Raw genomic sequence first — 17,970 nt, 5'->3', positions numbered from 1 at the left:
AAGGAGAAGCCACAACAAGAAGGAAGCAGCGGCGCAATCACATTAAAATCAAATCCCATACTCACTGGGTGGTCGATCCACAAACTGGAGAACAATAATATCAAAACTGTTCTCTCACTATTCCAAATTTTCTAGACCCCACTGGAGAAGGAAATGGCAACCCACTCCAGTGTTCTTGCCTGGAGGATCCCAGGGACGGGGGAGCCTGGTGGGCTGCCATCTATGGGGTCGCACAGAGTCAGACACGACTGAAGTGACTTGGCAGCAGCAGCAGCAGAAGCAGACCCCAAATTAGACTTCTCAACCTGGGAATCTGCCATAGAGACTGGAGATCCCCAAGGAATTTGACTTTGAAGGACAGTAAGATTTGATTACAGAACTTCCAAAGGGCTGGGGAAAATAGAGACGCTTGGAGGGCACAAACAAAACTTTGTGCCACCAGGACCCAGGGAAACAGGCAGTGTCCCCACAAGAGACTGAGCCAGACCTGCCTGTGAGTATTTGAGGGTCTCCTGCAAAGGAATGGGTCAGCAGTGGACTGCAACGAGGATAGGGGCACTGCTAGCAGTGGTCCAGAGAGGCACCTGTTGGCATAAGTCCTTTGGGAGGTCACCTTTAGTCCTATCATAGAGCCTACAGACTGGAGGATTGCACTGCCTCAGGCCAAAAACCTAACAGGGAGGAAGCACAGCCCCAACCAAAAACAGACAATTGGATTAAAGCTTCACTGAGCGTGGCCCTGCCCAGCAGACTAAGACCGAGCTTTCCCCACAGCCAGTTCCTCCCATCAGGAAGCTTGCACAAGCCTCATTCTCAGCCATCAGAGAACAGAAAGAAGAATCAAGAAGTACAATCCCACAACATCCAAAACAAAAACCACAATCACAGAAAGCTAACGAAAGTGATCACATGGATCACAGCCTTGTGTAATTCAGTGAAGCAATGAGCCATGCCATGCATGGATGGATCAAAAGATTCTCCACCAAATGGATCATGGTGGAGAGTTCTGACAAAAAGTGGCCCACTGGGAAAGGGAATGGCAAACCACTTCAGTATCCTTGTCGCAAAAACCCCATGAACAGTATGACAAGGCAAAAAGATATGACACAAGAAGATGAGCCCCCCCACCCAGGGTGGTAGGTGTCCAATATGCTACTGGGAAAGAATGGATAAATTGCTCCAAAAAGAATGAAGAGGCTGTGTGAAAGCTGAAATGATGCTCAGCTATGAATGTGTCTGCTGGTGAAAGTAAAGTCTGATGTTATTACGAAAAATATTGCCTAGGAACCTGGAATGTGATTAGGTTCATGAATCAAGGTAAATTCAGTTCAGTTCAGTTCAGTTGCTCAGTCGTGTCCAACTCTTTGCAACCCCATGAACCACAGCACGCGAGGCCTCCCCATCCATCACGAACTCCCTGAGTCCACCCAAACCCATGTCCATCGAGTCGGTGATGCCATCCAGCCATCTCATCCTCCGCCATCCCCTTCTCCTCCTGCCCTCAATCTTTCCCAGCATTAGGGTCTTTTCCAATGAGTCAGCTCTTCGCATCAGGTAGCCAAAGTACTGGAGTTTCAGCTTCAACATCAGTCCTTCCAATGAACACCCAGGACTGATCTCCTTTAGGATGGACTGGTTGGATCTCCTTGCAGTCCAAGGGACTCTCAAGAGTCTTCTCCAACACCACAGTTGAAAAGCATCAATTCTTCAGCACTCAGCTTTCTTTATAGTCCAACTCTCACATCCATACATGACTACTGGAAAAACCATAGCCTTGACTGGATGGACCTTTGTTGTCAAAGTAATGTCTCTGCTTTTTAATATGCTATTTAGTTTGGTCATAACTTTACTTGCAGAGAGTAAGCATCTTTTAATTTCATGGCTGCACTCACCACCTGCAGTGATTTTGGAGCCCAGAAAAATAAAGTCAGCCACTGCTTCCACTGTTTCCCCATCTATCTGCCATGAAGTGATGGGACTGGATGCCATGATCTTAGTTTTCTGAATGTTGAGCTTTAAGCCAACTTTTTCTCTCTCCTCTTTCACTTTCATCAAGAGGCTCTTTAGTTCCTCTTCACTTTCTGCCATAAGGGTGGTGTCATCTGCATATCTGAGGTTATTGGTATTTCTCCTGGCAATCTTGATTCCAGCTTGTGCTTCATCCAGCCCAGCATTTCTCATGATGTACTCTGCATGTAAATTAAATAAGCAGGGTGACAATATACAGCCTTGACATACTCCTTTTCCTATTTGGAACCAGTCTGTTGTTCCATGTCCAGTTCTAACTGTTGCTTCCTGACCCGCATACAGGTTTCTCAAGAGGCAGGTCAGATGGTCTGGTATTCCCATCTCTTTCAGGATTTTCCACAGTTTATTGTGATCCACACAGTCAAAGCTTTGGCATAGTCAATAAAGCAGAAATAGATGTTTTTCTGGAACTCTCTTGCTTTTTCGATGATCCAGCAGATGTTGGCAATTTGATCTCTGGTTCCTCTGCCTTTTCTAAAACCAGCTTGAACATCTGGAAGTTCACGGTTCACATATTGCTGAAGCCTGGCTTGGAGAATTTTAAGCATTACTTTACTAGCATGTAAGATGCGTGCAATTGTGCGGTAGTTTGAGCATTCTTTGGCATTGCCTTTCTTTGGGATTGGAATGAAAACTGACCTTTTCCAGTCCTGTGGTCACTGCTGAGTTTTCCATATTTGCTGGCATATTGAGTGTAGCACTTTCACAGTGTCATCTTTCAGGATTTGAAATAGCTCAACTGGAATTCCATCACCTCCACTAGCTTTGTTCGTAGTGATGCTTCCTAAGGCCCACTTGACTTATATTACTCTGATTTAGAATCTTTTGCCTTGGAAAAGAACTGAAATCATCTGTCATTTCTGAGATTTCACCCAAGTACTCCTTTTCAGACTCTTTTGTTCACTGTGAACGCTACCGCATTTTCTCTAATGGATTCTTGCCCACGGTGGTAGATATAATAGTCACATGAATTAAATTCACCCATTCCTGTCCATTTTAGTTCACTGACTATTAAAATGTCTTGATCATCCTTATCATCTCCCACTTGATCACGTATAATTTACATTGGCTCAGATCATGAACTGCTTATTGCCAAATTCAGACTGAAATTGAAGAAAGTGGAGAAAACGACTAGACCATTCAGGTATGACCTAAATCAAATCCCTTATGACTATACAGTAGAAGTGACAAATAGATTTAAAGGACTAGATCTGATAGACAGAATACCTGATGAACTATGGATGGAGGTTCGTGACATTGTACAGGAGACAGGAATCAAGACCATCCCCAAGAAAAAGAAATGCAAAAAAGCAAAATGGCTGTCTGAGGAGGCCTTACAAATAGCTGTGAAAAGAATAGAGGTGAAAAGCAAAGGAGAAAAGGAAAGATATTCCCATTTGAATGCAGAGTTCCAAAGAATAGGAAGGAGAGATAAGAAAGCCTTCCTCAGGGATCAATGCAAAGAAATAGAGGAAAACAACAGAATGGGAAAGACTAGAGATCTCTTCAAGCAAATTAGAGATACCAAGGGAACATTTCATGCAAAGATGGGCTCTATAAAGGACAGAAATGGTAGGGACCTACGAGAAGCAGAACATATTAAGAAGAGGTGGCAAGAATACACAGAATTGGACAAAAAAGATCTTTATGACCCAGATAATCACGATGGCGTGATCACTCACCTAGAGCCAGACATCCTGGAATATGAAGTCAAGTGGGCCTTAGGAAGCATCACTACGAACAAAGCTAGTGGAGGTAATGGAATTCCAGTGGAGCTATTTCAAATCCTAAAAGACGATGCTGTGAAAGTGCTGCACTCAATATGCCAGCAAATTTGGGAAACTCAGCTGTGGCCACAGGACTGGAGAAGATCAGTTTTTATTCCAATCCCAAAGAAAGGCAATCACAAAGAATGCTCTAACTACTGCACAATTGCACTCATCTCACATGCTAGTAAAGTACTGCTCAAAATTCTCCAAGCCAGGCTTCAACAGTACGGGAACCATGAACTTCCAGATGTTCAAGCTGGATTTAGAAATGGCAGAGGAACCAGAGCTCAAATTGCCAATGTCTGCTGGAGAATAGAAAAAGCAAGAGAGTTCCAGAAAAACATCTACTTCTGCTTTACTGACTATGCCAGAGTCTTTGACAGTGTGGATCACAACAAACTGTGAGAAATTCTTCAAGAGATGGGCATACCAGACAACCTGACCTGCCTCGAGAAATCTGTTTGCAGGTCAGGAAACAATGGTTAGAACTAGACATGGAACAACAGACTGGTTCCAAATAGGAAAAGGAGTACGTCAAGGCTGTATATTGTCACCCTGCTTATTTAACTTCTATGCAAAGTACATCATGAGAAACGCTGGGCTCGATGAAGCACAAGCTGAAATCAAGACTGCTGGGAGGAATATCAATAACCTCAGATATGCAGATGACACCACCCTTATGGTAGAAAGTGAAGAAGAACTAAAGAGCCTCTTGATGAAAGTGAAAGAGGAGAGTGAAAAAGTTGTCTTAAAACTCAACATTCAGACAACTAAGATCATGGCATCTGGTCCCATCATTCCATGGGAAATCGATGGGGAAACAGTGGAAACAGTGTTAGACTTTATTTTGGGGGGCTCCAAAATCACTGCAGATGATGATGCAGCCATGAAATTAAAAGACGCTTGCTCCTTGGAAGAAAAGTTATGACCACCCTACAGAGTATAGTAAAAAGCAGAGATATTACTTTGGCAACAAAGGTCAATCTAGTCAAAGCTGTGGCTTCTCCAGTAGTCACGTATGGATGTAAGAGTTGGAGTATAAAGCAAGCTGAAAGTGAAAGTGAAGTTGCTCATTCGTGTACGACTCTTTGGGACCTCATGGACTGTAGCCTACCAGCGTCCTCTGTCCATGGGATTTTGTTTTTTTCAGGCAAGAATACTGGAGTTGGTTGCCATTTCCTTCTCCAGGTGATCTTCCCACCCGAGGGATTGAACCCAGGTTTCCCGCATTGCAGGCAGATGCTTTACCATATGAGCCACCAGGGAAACCGAAGTATTGATGCTTTTGAACTTTGGTATTGGAGAAGACTCTTGAGAGTCCCTTGGACTGCAAGGAGATCCAACCAGTCCATCCTAAAGGAAGTCAGTCCTGAATATTCATTGGAAGGACTGATGCTGAAGCTGAATCTCCAATACTTTGGCCGCCTGATGCGAAGAACTAACTCATTTGAAAAGGCCCTGAGGCTGGGAAAGATTGAGGGCAGGAGGAGAAGGGGATGACAGAGGATCAGATGGTTGGATGGCATCACCGGCTCGATGGATATGAGTTTGAGTAAACTCCAGGAGTTGGTGATGGACAGGGAGGACTGGCGTGCTGCAGTCCTTGGAGTTGCAAAGAGTCAGACGTGACTGAGTGACTGAACTGAACTGAATTGATGCAGGACTCGAAGCTGTCTGAGACGAGTTTGAGAGCCCCAAACGTCTAGGGGCCTAGTCTTAGAGAAGCCCTGGCACTTCTGTGAGTTTTACCTTCGTTCTTCAGTCCTATCAGGGTCTCATGGTAAAGATCTAAGAAAAATTTCTGCATGCTCTGACATGAGGAGAAAATAAACCTCATTGAAATACACCTAGGAAAAAGTATAAATCTTAATACAAGCCCAGATGTATCTCTACTGTGTACTTTCCAAATCCCACTAACTTGGATGAAGGGAAAATCCTAACTCCAGCTCCTTCTAGACTTCCTGTAACACATAACCGGGGAATAAAAACTGAGAAGCCTGTTTGAAGATAATAGCCCAGGGGCACAGAACCACTAAAACATGGAGACCCAATCATAGGATTATAGAACACTTCTCATACACCTTACCACAACATCAACAATGTTCCAGTGTAATACCAGAGGATTACTGTTGAAAGAACTGCAAGGCTTAGACTACTTATGAAGGTGTTTCTAGGGCAAACCAAAGACAACATGAACACTCAAGGAAACTGAAATCTCAGGCACCTGTAATAATAGAAAACAGTAAACACAACATACACACACACACACACACACACACACAATGTAACTCTTATCCAGAGAAAGATAAACTCTCATGCTAAAGGCTCATTTACATCAGTTCCTATTATCCAATACATTATGTTCAGCTTTCAACCAAAAAATTGTAAGATATGTTGAAAGGCAGAAAAGCATAGTCTGATGAAACAAAGCCATCTAAATTAACTGCACTCAGATAAAGGATATAATTTGTAATATCAGAGTAGGATTTTAGAATAGCTATGATTCATATAGATTTGACCTTCCCCAGCGGTTCAGCAGTAAAGAATCTACCTGCCAATGCAGAAGATGCAGGTTCCATCCCTGGGTCAGAAAGATGGCCTAGAGGAGGAAATGGCAACCAGTCCAGTATTCTTGCCTGGGAAATCCTATGGATAGAGGAGCTTGGTGGGCTACAGTTCATGGGGTCAACAAAAGAGTCACACAGGACTGAATGACTAAACAACCACAAACATATACTTGGTGGGAATAATATGAGAATAAATAGAGAAATAAGCAGAACTTTTAAAGTAAAAATTTCTGAGAATTTTCCCAAACTAATGAGACAACAAACCACAGATCTAAGAAGCTCAGAGAATACCAAGCAGGATAAATGGGAAAAAAAATCTAAACTTTGGCATATCACACTCAAACTTCAGAAAACCAAAGAAAAACATAATTCTTGAGTAACACTAGAGAAAAAAAAAACAACTTGCTATAGAGGAACAAGAGTAACAATTACCTAAGATTTCTCTTTGTGAACCATGCTATCAAGAAAAGACTAGAATTAAAGTTTCAATTCATTGAAAGCAAAAACAAAACACTACAACTAACTTAGAATTTAGTAGCAAGGGGGAAAAATCCTTCAACAATAATGAAAACAAAGATTTTCTATAACGAACAAAAACTGATGGAAATTTGTAACTAGCAGAACTACTCTGCAAGAAATGCTAAAAGAAATTCTTCTGGGAAAAGGAAAATGATATAGGTCAGGAACTCTGGCCTACGTAAAGAACGGAACAGAGTTAGAGAAAGAATAAATGAAGATAAAATAAAGCTTTTATTATCTCCAACTGATCAAAAAGATAACTATTTATTGAAAATAATAATAAAACAACAATGCATGTGGTGATTATACCTTATGGATAAAAGAAACATGGCAGAAATGGTAGAAAGGACAGGAGAGGAGGAACTGGGAAACAAGATACTTGCACCAACCGTGAAGCAGGATGGTGTTATTTAAAAGAGGATTTGAATGAGTTGCAAATGTATCATGCAAACTCTACAAAAAGCAGTAAAACATTTTTACACATATAAGTGATCTCCCAAGAAGAGAGAAAAGGAAATAATGTTAAATCTTCATTTAAAACTAGATAAGGCAGAAAAACAGCAGAATATTAAAAAAAAAAACAACAACAGAGAACAACTTCAATGAATAGAAAACAGTTACGAATATGGTCAATGTTAAACAAACTCTGCATAATCACTCTTAATGTGAATGGTCTAAATATACAAATTAAAAGGTAGAGATTGATGAAAAGAAGTTGAAACAACAAAAATATATCTAGCCCTATGCTGTCCATCTTTATTTTGGGCTTCCCTGGAGGCTCAGATGGTAAAGAATCCACCTGCATTGCAGGAGACCAAGGTTCGATACCTGGGTTGGGAAGATCCCCTAGAGTAGGGCATGCCAGCCCACTCCAGTATTCTTGCCTGTAGAATCCCCATGGACTGAAGAGTGTGACAGGCTATGGTCCATGGGCTCTCAAAGAGTCGGACATGACTGAGCGACTAAGCACATGGGGTCTATAAGAAACCCACTCTAAATTCAAAGACATGAATATATTAAAAGGAAAGGGATAGAAAAAACTATATCATGCTAATATGAATGGGAAAAAAAAACCCTGTACTCGCTAAACCTATTTTTGGTAAAGCAGTATTCAGAACAAGAAAATCAGGAATAAAGATGGGCATTACTTAAAGATTAAGTGGTCAACGCTCAAAGAAATCATAGCAAACCTTAAGGTGTATGGACCAAAAAAGCTGTGTTAAAATAAAATACCCAAAGCAAACATTGATGTGGCAAATATACTCTCACAGAAGGAGATATCAACACATCTCTTTTACTAATTGACAGATTCAGTAGGCAGAAAATCAGTAAGGTGCAGTTGAACTGAAAAGTAACAACCATTAACTAGATCTAAATGACATTTATAGAATATTGAATGACAGCAGAAAACACATTATTTTCAAGTTCACATGGAACATACACCAAGAGAGATCACAGTCTAAGCCATAAAATGTACATCATCAAATTTAAAAGAATACAAATAATACAGAGAATGCTCTCAGAGTGTGACGGAAATAAACTATAAATTGATAACAAAAAGACAGAAGGAAAATTAAAGATTATTTGCAGACTAAATGAGAGACATCTAAATAACACATGGGCCAAAGAGAAAATCTAATGAGAAATTTTAAAATATATTTACAAAATGAAAACAAAATTACAACTTATCAGAAGTTGTGTGATACAGCAAAATCAGTAAAGAGATGTATACAGCCTTGAATGACTATAACAAAGAAACCTACAATTAATAACTTAAGCTTCTATATTAGTAAACTTGTAAAAGAAAAGAGAAAGCAGAGGAAGAATAAATCAAAGCAGAAACCAATGACACTGAGAAAAGGAAAATAATGTAGAAAAAGAACAAAACCCGAAGAAGTTTCTTTAAAGATACAAAATAAAAAGAAGATAAAATTCCCCCCAGGCTAAACAAGAAAAATGAGAGAAAACACAAATTAAATTACTAATAGTAGAAATGAAGGAGGGGCCATTACTACTGATTCCATGGACATTAAAAAGATAATGAGTGAATATTATAAACAACTCTGTGCCTACAAAAATGAAAGGTTCAATTGAGAAACTGCTTGAAGGTATAACTTAGCACCACTTTCGCAAAGAAAACTAGATCATCTGACTAGGTCTGTATCTATTAAAGAAATTTAATCTATAACTAATAAGCTTCCAATAAAGACAGCAACAGACCCGGATGTTTCCACTGATGAATTCTAACAAAAATTTAAGGAAGAAATGATAACAATTCTCTACAATCTCTCCCAGAAAATAGAAGCAAAAGGAACACCTCCTAATTCCCTTTCTATGAGGTGAGTATACACTCGAATATCAAAATCAGATGAAGAAATTAAGAGAAAAAAATTTGCACACAAATACCTCTCATGAACATAGAAGCAAAATCCGCAACAAAATATAAGAAAAGAAACCTACAAACCATAGAAAGAATTACATACTATATCTAAGTAGGATGCATTTCAGATGTGCCACATTTGAAAATCAGTAATCATAAATCCTAATATCAATAGTCTAAGGAAGATAATCACAAGATCATATCAACAGATGAAGGGAAAAAATCATCTGATAAAATCCAACACCCATTCATCACAAAAATTCTCAGCAAACTAGATATAGACAGGCATTTCCTCAGCTTCATATAAAACATCTAAAAAGAAATACAGGTAAAACATCATACTTCCGAATGAGAAGACAGATGCTGTCACACTAAGGTGACGAACAAGGTGAGAATATCCCTTCTCACCATGCCTATTCAACACTGTACTGAAAGTCCTACCCAATGCAATGAGATAAGAGAAGGAAGCAAAAGATACACATATTTGGAAGAAAAAAATGGAATTATAATCCTGAACAACCAGAAAACTCCAGGCATTAATAAGCCAGGAGTATAAATTAATAAGGTTAATATATTATCAATATATAATTATTATATAATATATTAATAAGGTTAATATATAATAGTCAATTGTTTTCCAAGAAAGAGATGGAACTTGCAATTAAAAACCTAACAACATTTACACTAGCACCAAAATATATTAGAAATAATTCTTTAAAAAATATGTATAAGATTTACATGACAAAAACTCATAAACTGCACTGAAAAAATTAAAGAAGATCTAAATAAATAGACATTCCATGTTCATAGATGGGGAGATGCTATATTGTTGAGATGTCACGTATTTCCAACTTAATCTAGATACTTCATGCAATCCTGTTCAACATTCCAGCAAGTTAGCTTATAGATAGCAGCAAACAATTTAAAGTTTGTGTAAAAAATGAAATGATCCATAATACCAACTGAAGTCAATATTGAAGAAGATCAAAGCCAGAGAATTGATATTACTAGATTTCAAAACTTACTTTAAACCTATAATAATCAAGACTGTATGCTATTAACAGAATACTAGACAGATCAATGGCACAGAACAGACAATCCAGAAACAGACAGCCAGAACACTCAACCGACCCTTAACAAAGGAGCAAAGGCAATTCAATGGAAAAGGACAGTCTTTTAAACTTACAGTCCTGGGATAACTAGACAACCATATATAAGAAAAATGAATCCACATACAAACTCTGAACCTTTCAAAATAATTAACTAAAAAGGGATCACAGACCTAAATGAAAAACTCACAATTTAGAAAAAATTGCAGGGACATCCCTGGCAGTCCAGTGTTTTAGACTCAACACTTCCACTGCAGGGGAAACAGGTTTGATTGCTGGTCGGGGACTAGGATTCCACATGCCATACGGAATAGGCCAAAAAATCTAGAAGATAACACGGGGGCAAAACTTGAGTTTGGTAATGAGATTTTAGGCACAACACCAAAAGCACAATCCATGAAAGAAAATCATAAGCTGAACTTCGTTAATATTAAAAACTTCTATCTGCAAAATATTCTATTAAGAGAATGAAAAAGAAAGGACACAAACTGGGAAAAATAATTCTAAGACATATCTCATAATAAACATGTAACAAAAATATACAATGAACTCTTGAAACTCAACAATAAGAAAACAAATAAGTCAATCTAAAAGTGGTTAAAAGAGCTGAACAAACATCTCACCAAAGAATATACACAAATGGCAACCAGCCTATGAAAAGATGGTCTACATCACATGTCTTCAGGGAATTTCAGATTAATACAACAATGACATACCTATTAACAGGGCTAACACAAAAACAAACACCTGAGGATATCAAATGCTGGCAAGGACCAGGACTAATAGGAACTCTAACTCACTACTGAAAGGAATGCAGTGATACAGACATACTGGAAACTGTCTGGCAATTTCTTTTAAGCTAAACATAGCCTTATATGATCTAGCAAATGCACACTTAGGTATTTACGCAGAAGAGCTGAAAATTTATCTCCACCAAAACCCTTCAAAAATATTAATAGTAGGCTAATTCATAGCTGCCAAAAACTTAAATCAACTAAGATGACCTTCAGTACATGAATGGGTAAACAAACTTGGTAATTTTCATGATGGAATGCTATTCAGCCTTCAAAGGAAAAATTTCAAACCATCAAACCATACAGAGAAACAAATGCATATTGATTAGTAGAAGGAGCCAGTATAAAAAGCCTACATCCTGTATCACTCTATTAATATTATATTCTGGGAAAGGCCAATCTTTAGAAAGAAGAAACCTTTGAGTAGTTGTCAGGGGCTCAAAGTGAGGTTTTGAGGGATGGGCAGGTGGAGCATGGGAGATTTATAGTGCACTGAAACTCCCCTGCACGACACTATGTTCCTGGAGCAGGTAATGTCATGCATTTGTGAAGCACTACAGAACTGTGAAAGAGAAAAAGTAAAAACTATTGTAAACAATGGACAACAGTTAAAAATAACGCATTGATATTAGTCGATCAATTGTAACAAGTGAACTTGTATCCATTCAAACAATACAAGATGTTAATATACTAAGTAGAGGAAGAGACTGGCTGTATGGGAACTCTATGTAATCTGCTTAATTTTCTGTAATCCTATTTTGGTTATATAGAAAAAAAACCACAACAAACAGATGGTCCAAAAGAACATGAAAAAAGACTCAATGTCGCTCATTATGAGAGAAATGCAAATGTAACTACACAGGGTATCACCTCACACGGGTCAGAAAAGCCATCATAAAAAAATCTACCAAAAATAAATGAAGGAGAGGGTGTGAATAAAAGGGAACCCTCTTGCACTCTGAGGGGGAATGTAAATTGATATAGCCACTATGGAATACAGTATGGAGATTCCTTTAAAATATAGAAAGAAAATTACCATATGATGCAGCAATCCCTCTACTGGGCATATACACTGAGTAAATCCATGTATATTTAAGTTAAGTAAATAACTTAAAAGATCACACTGCTCATTGCAACACTATTTACAACGGCAAGGACATGGAGAGTAACCTCAATTTCCACTGACAGATGACTGGATAAAGAAGTTGTGGTAGATATAGACAATGGCATATTACTCATTTATAAAAAAGAACAAATTTAAGTCTGTTGTAGTGAATTGGATGCACCTAGAGCCTGTTATACAGAATGAAATAAGTTAGAAAGAGAAAATCATTGTATATTAACGCATACATATATGGAATCTACAAAATGGTAGTTATAAACCTATTTGCAGGGCAAGAATGGAGACACAGATGTAGAGAATGGACATGTGGACGCATCGGGGGAAACAGACAGTGAGACGAATTGAGAGAGTGGCATGGACAAATATACACTACCATGTGGACAACAGGCATCTGGGGGAAGTTGCTGCATGACACAAGGGATCAGCTCTGTGACGACCTAGAGGGGTGAGGTTGGGGGTGGGAGGGAGGTTCAGGACGGAGGGGATATATGCATACATATAGCTGCTGCATGCAAGAGAATCTGACATAACATTTAATTATCTTCTAATTAGAAATAATTGTGAAAAAAAATCTATGAATTTAAAATCTAGAAAAAAAATCTGGAGAAGTACACATAGTCACTAGAGTTATATACAACAATGCCAAATGAATAAAAGTCAGAAGTAATGAAATGCAAAAGATCACAGTAACAATTTGATTCTCAAACTAAAAATCTTAGAAAACAGGTCAGAAAATATTCAAACATATAAGGAACTTCAAAAATCTGGCATAAACAAAGATCACCATAGCAAAATCAAGAGATTGGCTTGGAAGAATCAACAATTACTTACAGCAAGTAACAGAAAATACACCATAAACATAAGCAACCATACAAACAATTTACCTACAGAGAAACTTTAGAAAAATGTATACAGTCTTCATGGAGGCAACAAGAATTTCCTGAGAGTCTTAGGAAAAAGAAGGCGAACAGATATTGTAAGACTGTCAATTTTCCGTAACTCCCTTACAGATTTAGTACCACATTCAGGGTAGCTGAGACCACAGTGAAACATGGTCTGCTGTTTCTTATACCCTGAAGTAACCATGGAAATCTTATGGAAGGAATAAAGCAAACTATTAACAAAAGTAAAAACATAAAATTAAATAATCCTTGATGGACAATAAGTCTGCACTGAACTTGACCCTATGTGTGCCCAGGTGGGGGAGTACTCAGAGACTGGCATAGATGCGCAGCCTGCAAGGGAAGCAGACAACAGGATCAGCTGGAAAAGGCTTTAAACGTGAGCCCCGGATTCTTCCACTCTGCCCTGGGATCATGAATCTCCACTGCTTCACTGAAGGTATCTGAGGCAGCATCTCCGAGGCCCCATGCCAGGACCATGGGGCACCAAAGTTTGGATTGGATGTGGCAGTGTGGCCCAGATCATGAAATAACCAGCACAAAGATTGTTGTGTGTGTGCTTAGTCACTCAGTTGTGTCCCACTCTTTGCGACCCCATGGACTGTAGCCCGCTAGGCTCCTCTGTCGAAGGGGATACTCCAGGCAAGAATACTAGAGTGGGTTGCCATGCCCTCCTCCAGGGGGTCTTCCCAACCCACGGATTGAACCCAGGTCTCCCACACCGCAGGTGGATTCTTTACTGTCTGAGCCACCAGGGAATGTTAGTGGATGAGCACTGGCCCTTTTAAATGATCACCTTAACAGACTACCACCCAGGGACTAAAAGAGAAAAGTTAGTATCACAGTAAGTGTACAAAACGACAGAACTTCATCTCAGAACTTATGAGCAATGACCCTGCCGTCGACTGAGAGCCCACAGTGAGAACTGTCAGGCTAAGGAGCCCCTTCACTTGCTCTTCTGGGATTGTGTGCGCCTGGTTGGGGACAAGGGTGGACTTACACCAGAAAGGGAAGGATTTCCAGGCCCTGTCGGCAGTCAATATGAATGAAGATTCTGTCTGAGATGTGAGGGGTTCCACACCACAGAAGACAGTCTCCCATCCTTCCCTCTCAGCTCACCTTACCTGGAGCAGCCATTTCCAGGAAGCCTCAGGTAGAAATGGCGAGATACGATGTATGTGCACTTCATACCAGGAGACCCGGGGGTTCACATCTTCGAGGTGAGGCCTTGGCCTCACGTCAGCAGATGGGACGCAGCCCAGCACCTACAGGGGTTAAGGGAAGGCATGGAGAAGGACAGAGCATCGCTTACTACAGAGGAGGGAACCCAAGAGAGCCCTCGCTGTCGGTCTCATGGGCTCCAGGAAGGCTGTTAGGCTTGGGCTCCCCAATTCTTCCTGCTGGGGTGCTGACAGAAGTGAGAGGCATGGAGTGAGCCAGCTGACACACCAGGACAGGGGCGTCCCAGGACCCCTTACGAGTCAAGGGAAAGGCCACGTGCCAATCCTGTGAGATTGGGCTCCTCCGGAACCCCGCCTGTCCAGGTCCCGCCCCTGCGGGCCTCCTGGAGCCCAGATGCGCATGACAGGAAGTGACGTCCCCCTAAGCACACTGGGGGTGCGACGCCATCCTTGAACGTGCCGCCATCTCTGAGAGCTGCCGTTGACGGTGGCCAGAGGGAGCAAGCAGTCCCAGGTCTCATCGGGTGTCAAGATCGGAGGTGCCGTGAGTTACAAGTGCAGGGACACGTCGCTGCACTCCGAATCCCTTCTCCCTCCAAACAGAGGGGGCCACACAACCTCCGGCCACCCGACCGCCGCACTCAGAGCAGAGGATCCAGCCTAGCTCTTAGGCCCCAAGACCATGCACTAACCCCTAGCTGGTCTCAGGAAAGAATGCCCCAGTCAGGCTCTGCTGGACCCCAGCTCTGCTCAGTAGAGGGAGAGCCACGAGCCCTGTGGAGTGAAGGAGGGACCCTCGGGGGGGACTGAGGGTCTCCTTACACCAGAACGGCAGCCATGCGTCACCCCCCACTCACCGCGATTTGGCCGCGGATCATCCGGGCAGCAGCCGGGCGTCTCTAAAGGCTCAGGGGCTCCCTCACTGCGACCTCGGACGCGGGACACTCGGGGAAGAGGGGACCTTGGTCTGAGGGGCTGGCAGCCGGTCAGTACAGGGAGGATGTCAGGGTTCGGGTAGAGTCAGGATGAGGACCCTCGTCCCCGACAAACGGGCGACTCAGGACCCTCCCCTGCAGTCAGCGCGTCCTCCCGGCCAAACATCGGGAAGGGGGGCGGCGGTCTGAGAGGGGAGCATGGAGCCTGGTTGTGAAGGGGCAGCCACGAGATGGCAGAAGGGAAGGTCCTGGGACCCTTCAGTGGGTGCTGAGTACGCCCTCCTCTCCTCATCTGGGGTGACAGGGAAGGTTGCAGCGTTAGTTTCAGAAAGGAGAGGGAACGGGCCGGGTGCGGGAGAGCGGGCGTTGGATATGGGGGAGTCTCACACCAGTTTTCGTCCTGACTCTGAATGTCAGCTGAGAGGACCTGCCTCCCCTGCCAGCCCCCACTGGCCACCCTTCTAACGCCCAGGCAGGACTGTCTGCTGCGCCCCAGGGCTCACTCTCACTTGCTACTCAGCGGTCTCAGGGGACAGGCTGACCAGGAGAACAGGAGCCCTCTGGGTCCTAGAGCAATGGCCACAAGGACCCCTCAGAGGCGGCTTCCATTCAAGCCAGGGAGGACTCTCCTTGCTGAAGGTGCTCACAGCGTCTCCTTGTCCCTCTTCCAGGTGCCCTCCTTGCCTGCCTTCCTGCCCGCACTCCCACCTGCGGTCCCTGACCTGTTGTCACCATGCCTCGGAAGCACAAGAACAAGTCCCATGCCCGCAGGAAACACCACCAGGTCCCGGGGGACACTCAGGAGGCCCAGGCCAGTGCTGCTGCAGCCCCAAAGGAGGAGTGCCCCTCCTCGCCCTCTTCTGCCCCTCAGGGTTCTCCCCCGAGCTCCCCTGCTGCTGCCGATCGCCAGGAGCTTCAGGGGGCCATGGCCCCTAGCTCTCCTGACGCAGGGCCTTCCTGCGCAGGATCTGATGAAGGTGCCCGGGGCCCAGAGGAGGAAAGTGCAGGTGCCTCCCAGGCAGCGCCGGCCGTGCAGAGCACTCGCATAGACCCTCTGGCCAGGAGGGCCAGGATGCTGGTGGACTTCCTGCTGGACAAGTACACCAAGAAGGAGCCCATCACGCAGAAGGCCATGATGAAAGTCGTCAGCAGGAAGTACAAGCCGCACTACCCCGAGATCTTCAGGTATGCCTGTGAGCGCGTGGAGCTGGTGTTTGGCCTGGAGCTGAAGGAAGTCGACCGCGTCAAGAACATCTACGCCCTCAACAGCAAGCTCAACCTCGGGGGCGACGAAGGTCCGAGTGATGAGGGGGCCATGCCCAAGTCCGGTCTCCTCATGTTGCTCCTGGGGGTCATCTTCATGCATGGTAACCGGGCCACCGAGGAGGTGGTCTGGCAATTCCTCAATGCCTTTGGGGTGTATGCTGGGAGGAGGCACTGGATCTTTGGGGAGCCCAGAAGGCTCATCACCAAAGATCTGGTGCAGAAGGAGTACCTGAAGTACCGCCAGGTGCCCAATAGCGATCCTCCGCGCTATGAGTTCCTGTGGGGCCCGAGAGCTTGTGCGGAGACCAGTAAGATGAAGGTGCTGGAGGTTCTGGCCAAGGTCTACCGAACGGTCCCTAGTTCCTTCCCAGACCTCTATGACGAGGCTCTGAGAGATCAGGCGGAGAGAGCAGGGCAGAGAGGCGCGGCCAGGGCTCCTACCACGGCTGAGGCCAGTGCCCCTTCCAGGGGCCAGAGCCCCTGCAGCTCCTCCCACATCTAGGGAGGGGGGCAGGGCACTTTGTTCCCTCTGTGTTGGAAGAGAGCAGGCAAGCTCCTAAATGGCGCAGAGTCGTAGGGTGGAGGAAACAAAACCCCTATGTTCTTACAGTTTTAAATGGTAAGCGAGTTTAGGTGCAGTTCGTTTTAACAAAATATGTATCTGTTGTCTTTTATCCATATGAGAAATACCTAATGAAAGATGATTCAAAGCAGATAGGTAAAGAGATGAGGGAGATCTTTGGTATTTTCAAATGTTACTACTTTTGATAAGGTTTATGGTGCTTCAGAATTCAAAGGTATGAATCATATAACTCATAGTTTCTTGCTGTTTTAATGCTTTAAAAGTTTGGGTATTTGTAAAACACACTGAAAGTACTGAATATGTTGCTCACAATCCAGACAGGATAACATGACATTAGAAGAGGATTTTTCTTGAACGGTATTCAAGCTTGTAAAGAGTGCAGGGCAGTAGGGGCGGTGGAAATAAAATTTAGATCTCACTTATCTTTCTGTTTCACACGAGTAATGTCTACATATTATGTATTTCATTTTTTTCAAATAGTTTTACTTCTACGAGTTTGTTTTTCTTCAGAGCATTAATTTGGTAATGATCCTGCTGTTATATTTATTGCTGTTTTAAAAGTTTTAAAGGTAGAGTTTTGGTAGATATAAAAGATATTCATGAACCATCTATATTGTCTTTATGATCTGGAAGTAGGTAACATAGCACTGCAAGAGATTTTCATGGTAATGTGAAAGACAACCACAGAAAATATTGAGAAACAAAAAGAAAATGGAGAAAAAAATAAGAGTTAAAATGTCTTTTAAGTCGTGGTTTACCTTCTTTTAAACTTTCTTTTAGTAAAAATAAAAAATACTTGGACTTATTTAGCTCA

At 42.6% G+C, this 17,970-nt stretch overlaps 1 protein-coding gene across 2 annotated transcripts; it reads left to right on the top strand.

The window, feature by feature from the left end:
* The first annotated feature begins 14,799 nt into the window (after positions 1 to 14,799).
* On the top strand, positions 14,800 to 17,970 carry LOC145535847 (melanoma-associated antigen B4-like). Of its 2 annotated transcripts, none has more exons than XM_081564192.1 (2): positions 14,800 to 14,911; positions 15,979 to 17,970. In XM_081564192.1, the coding sequence occupies exon 2, from the start codon at positions 16,041 to 16,043 to the stop codon at positions 17,073 to 17,075; it is 1,035 nt and encodes a 344-aa protein (XP_081420318.1). In that variant the 5' UTR covers positions 14,800 to 14,911; positions 15,979 to 16,040; the 3' UTR covers positions 17,076 to 17,970. The 2 variants fall into 2 exon arrangements, with proteins under 2 accessions (XP_081420318.1, XP_081420319.1); XM_081564193.1 differs by having other exon boundaries at positions 14,800 to 14,916.

Source organism: Giraffa tippelskirchi, chromosome X (assembly GCF_054371585.1).
Source record: "Giraffa tippelskirchi isolate mGirTip1 chromosome X, T2T-mGirTip1v1.2.pri, whole genome shotgun sequence".
Lineage (NCBI taxonomy): Eukaryota > Metazoa > Chordata > Mammalia > Artiodactyla > Giraffidae > Giraffa > Giraffa tippelskirchi.
The sequence above is the reverse complement of the archived record's forward strand: the minus strand, read 5'-3'. Positions and strand labels throughout refer to the sequence as shown.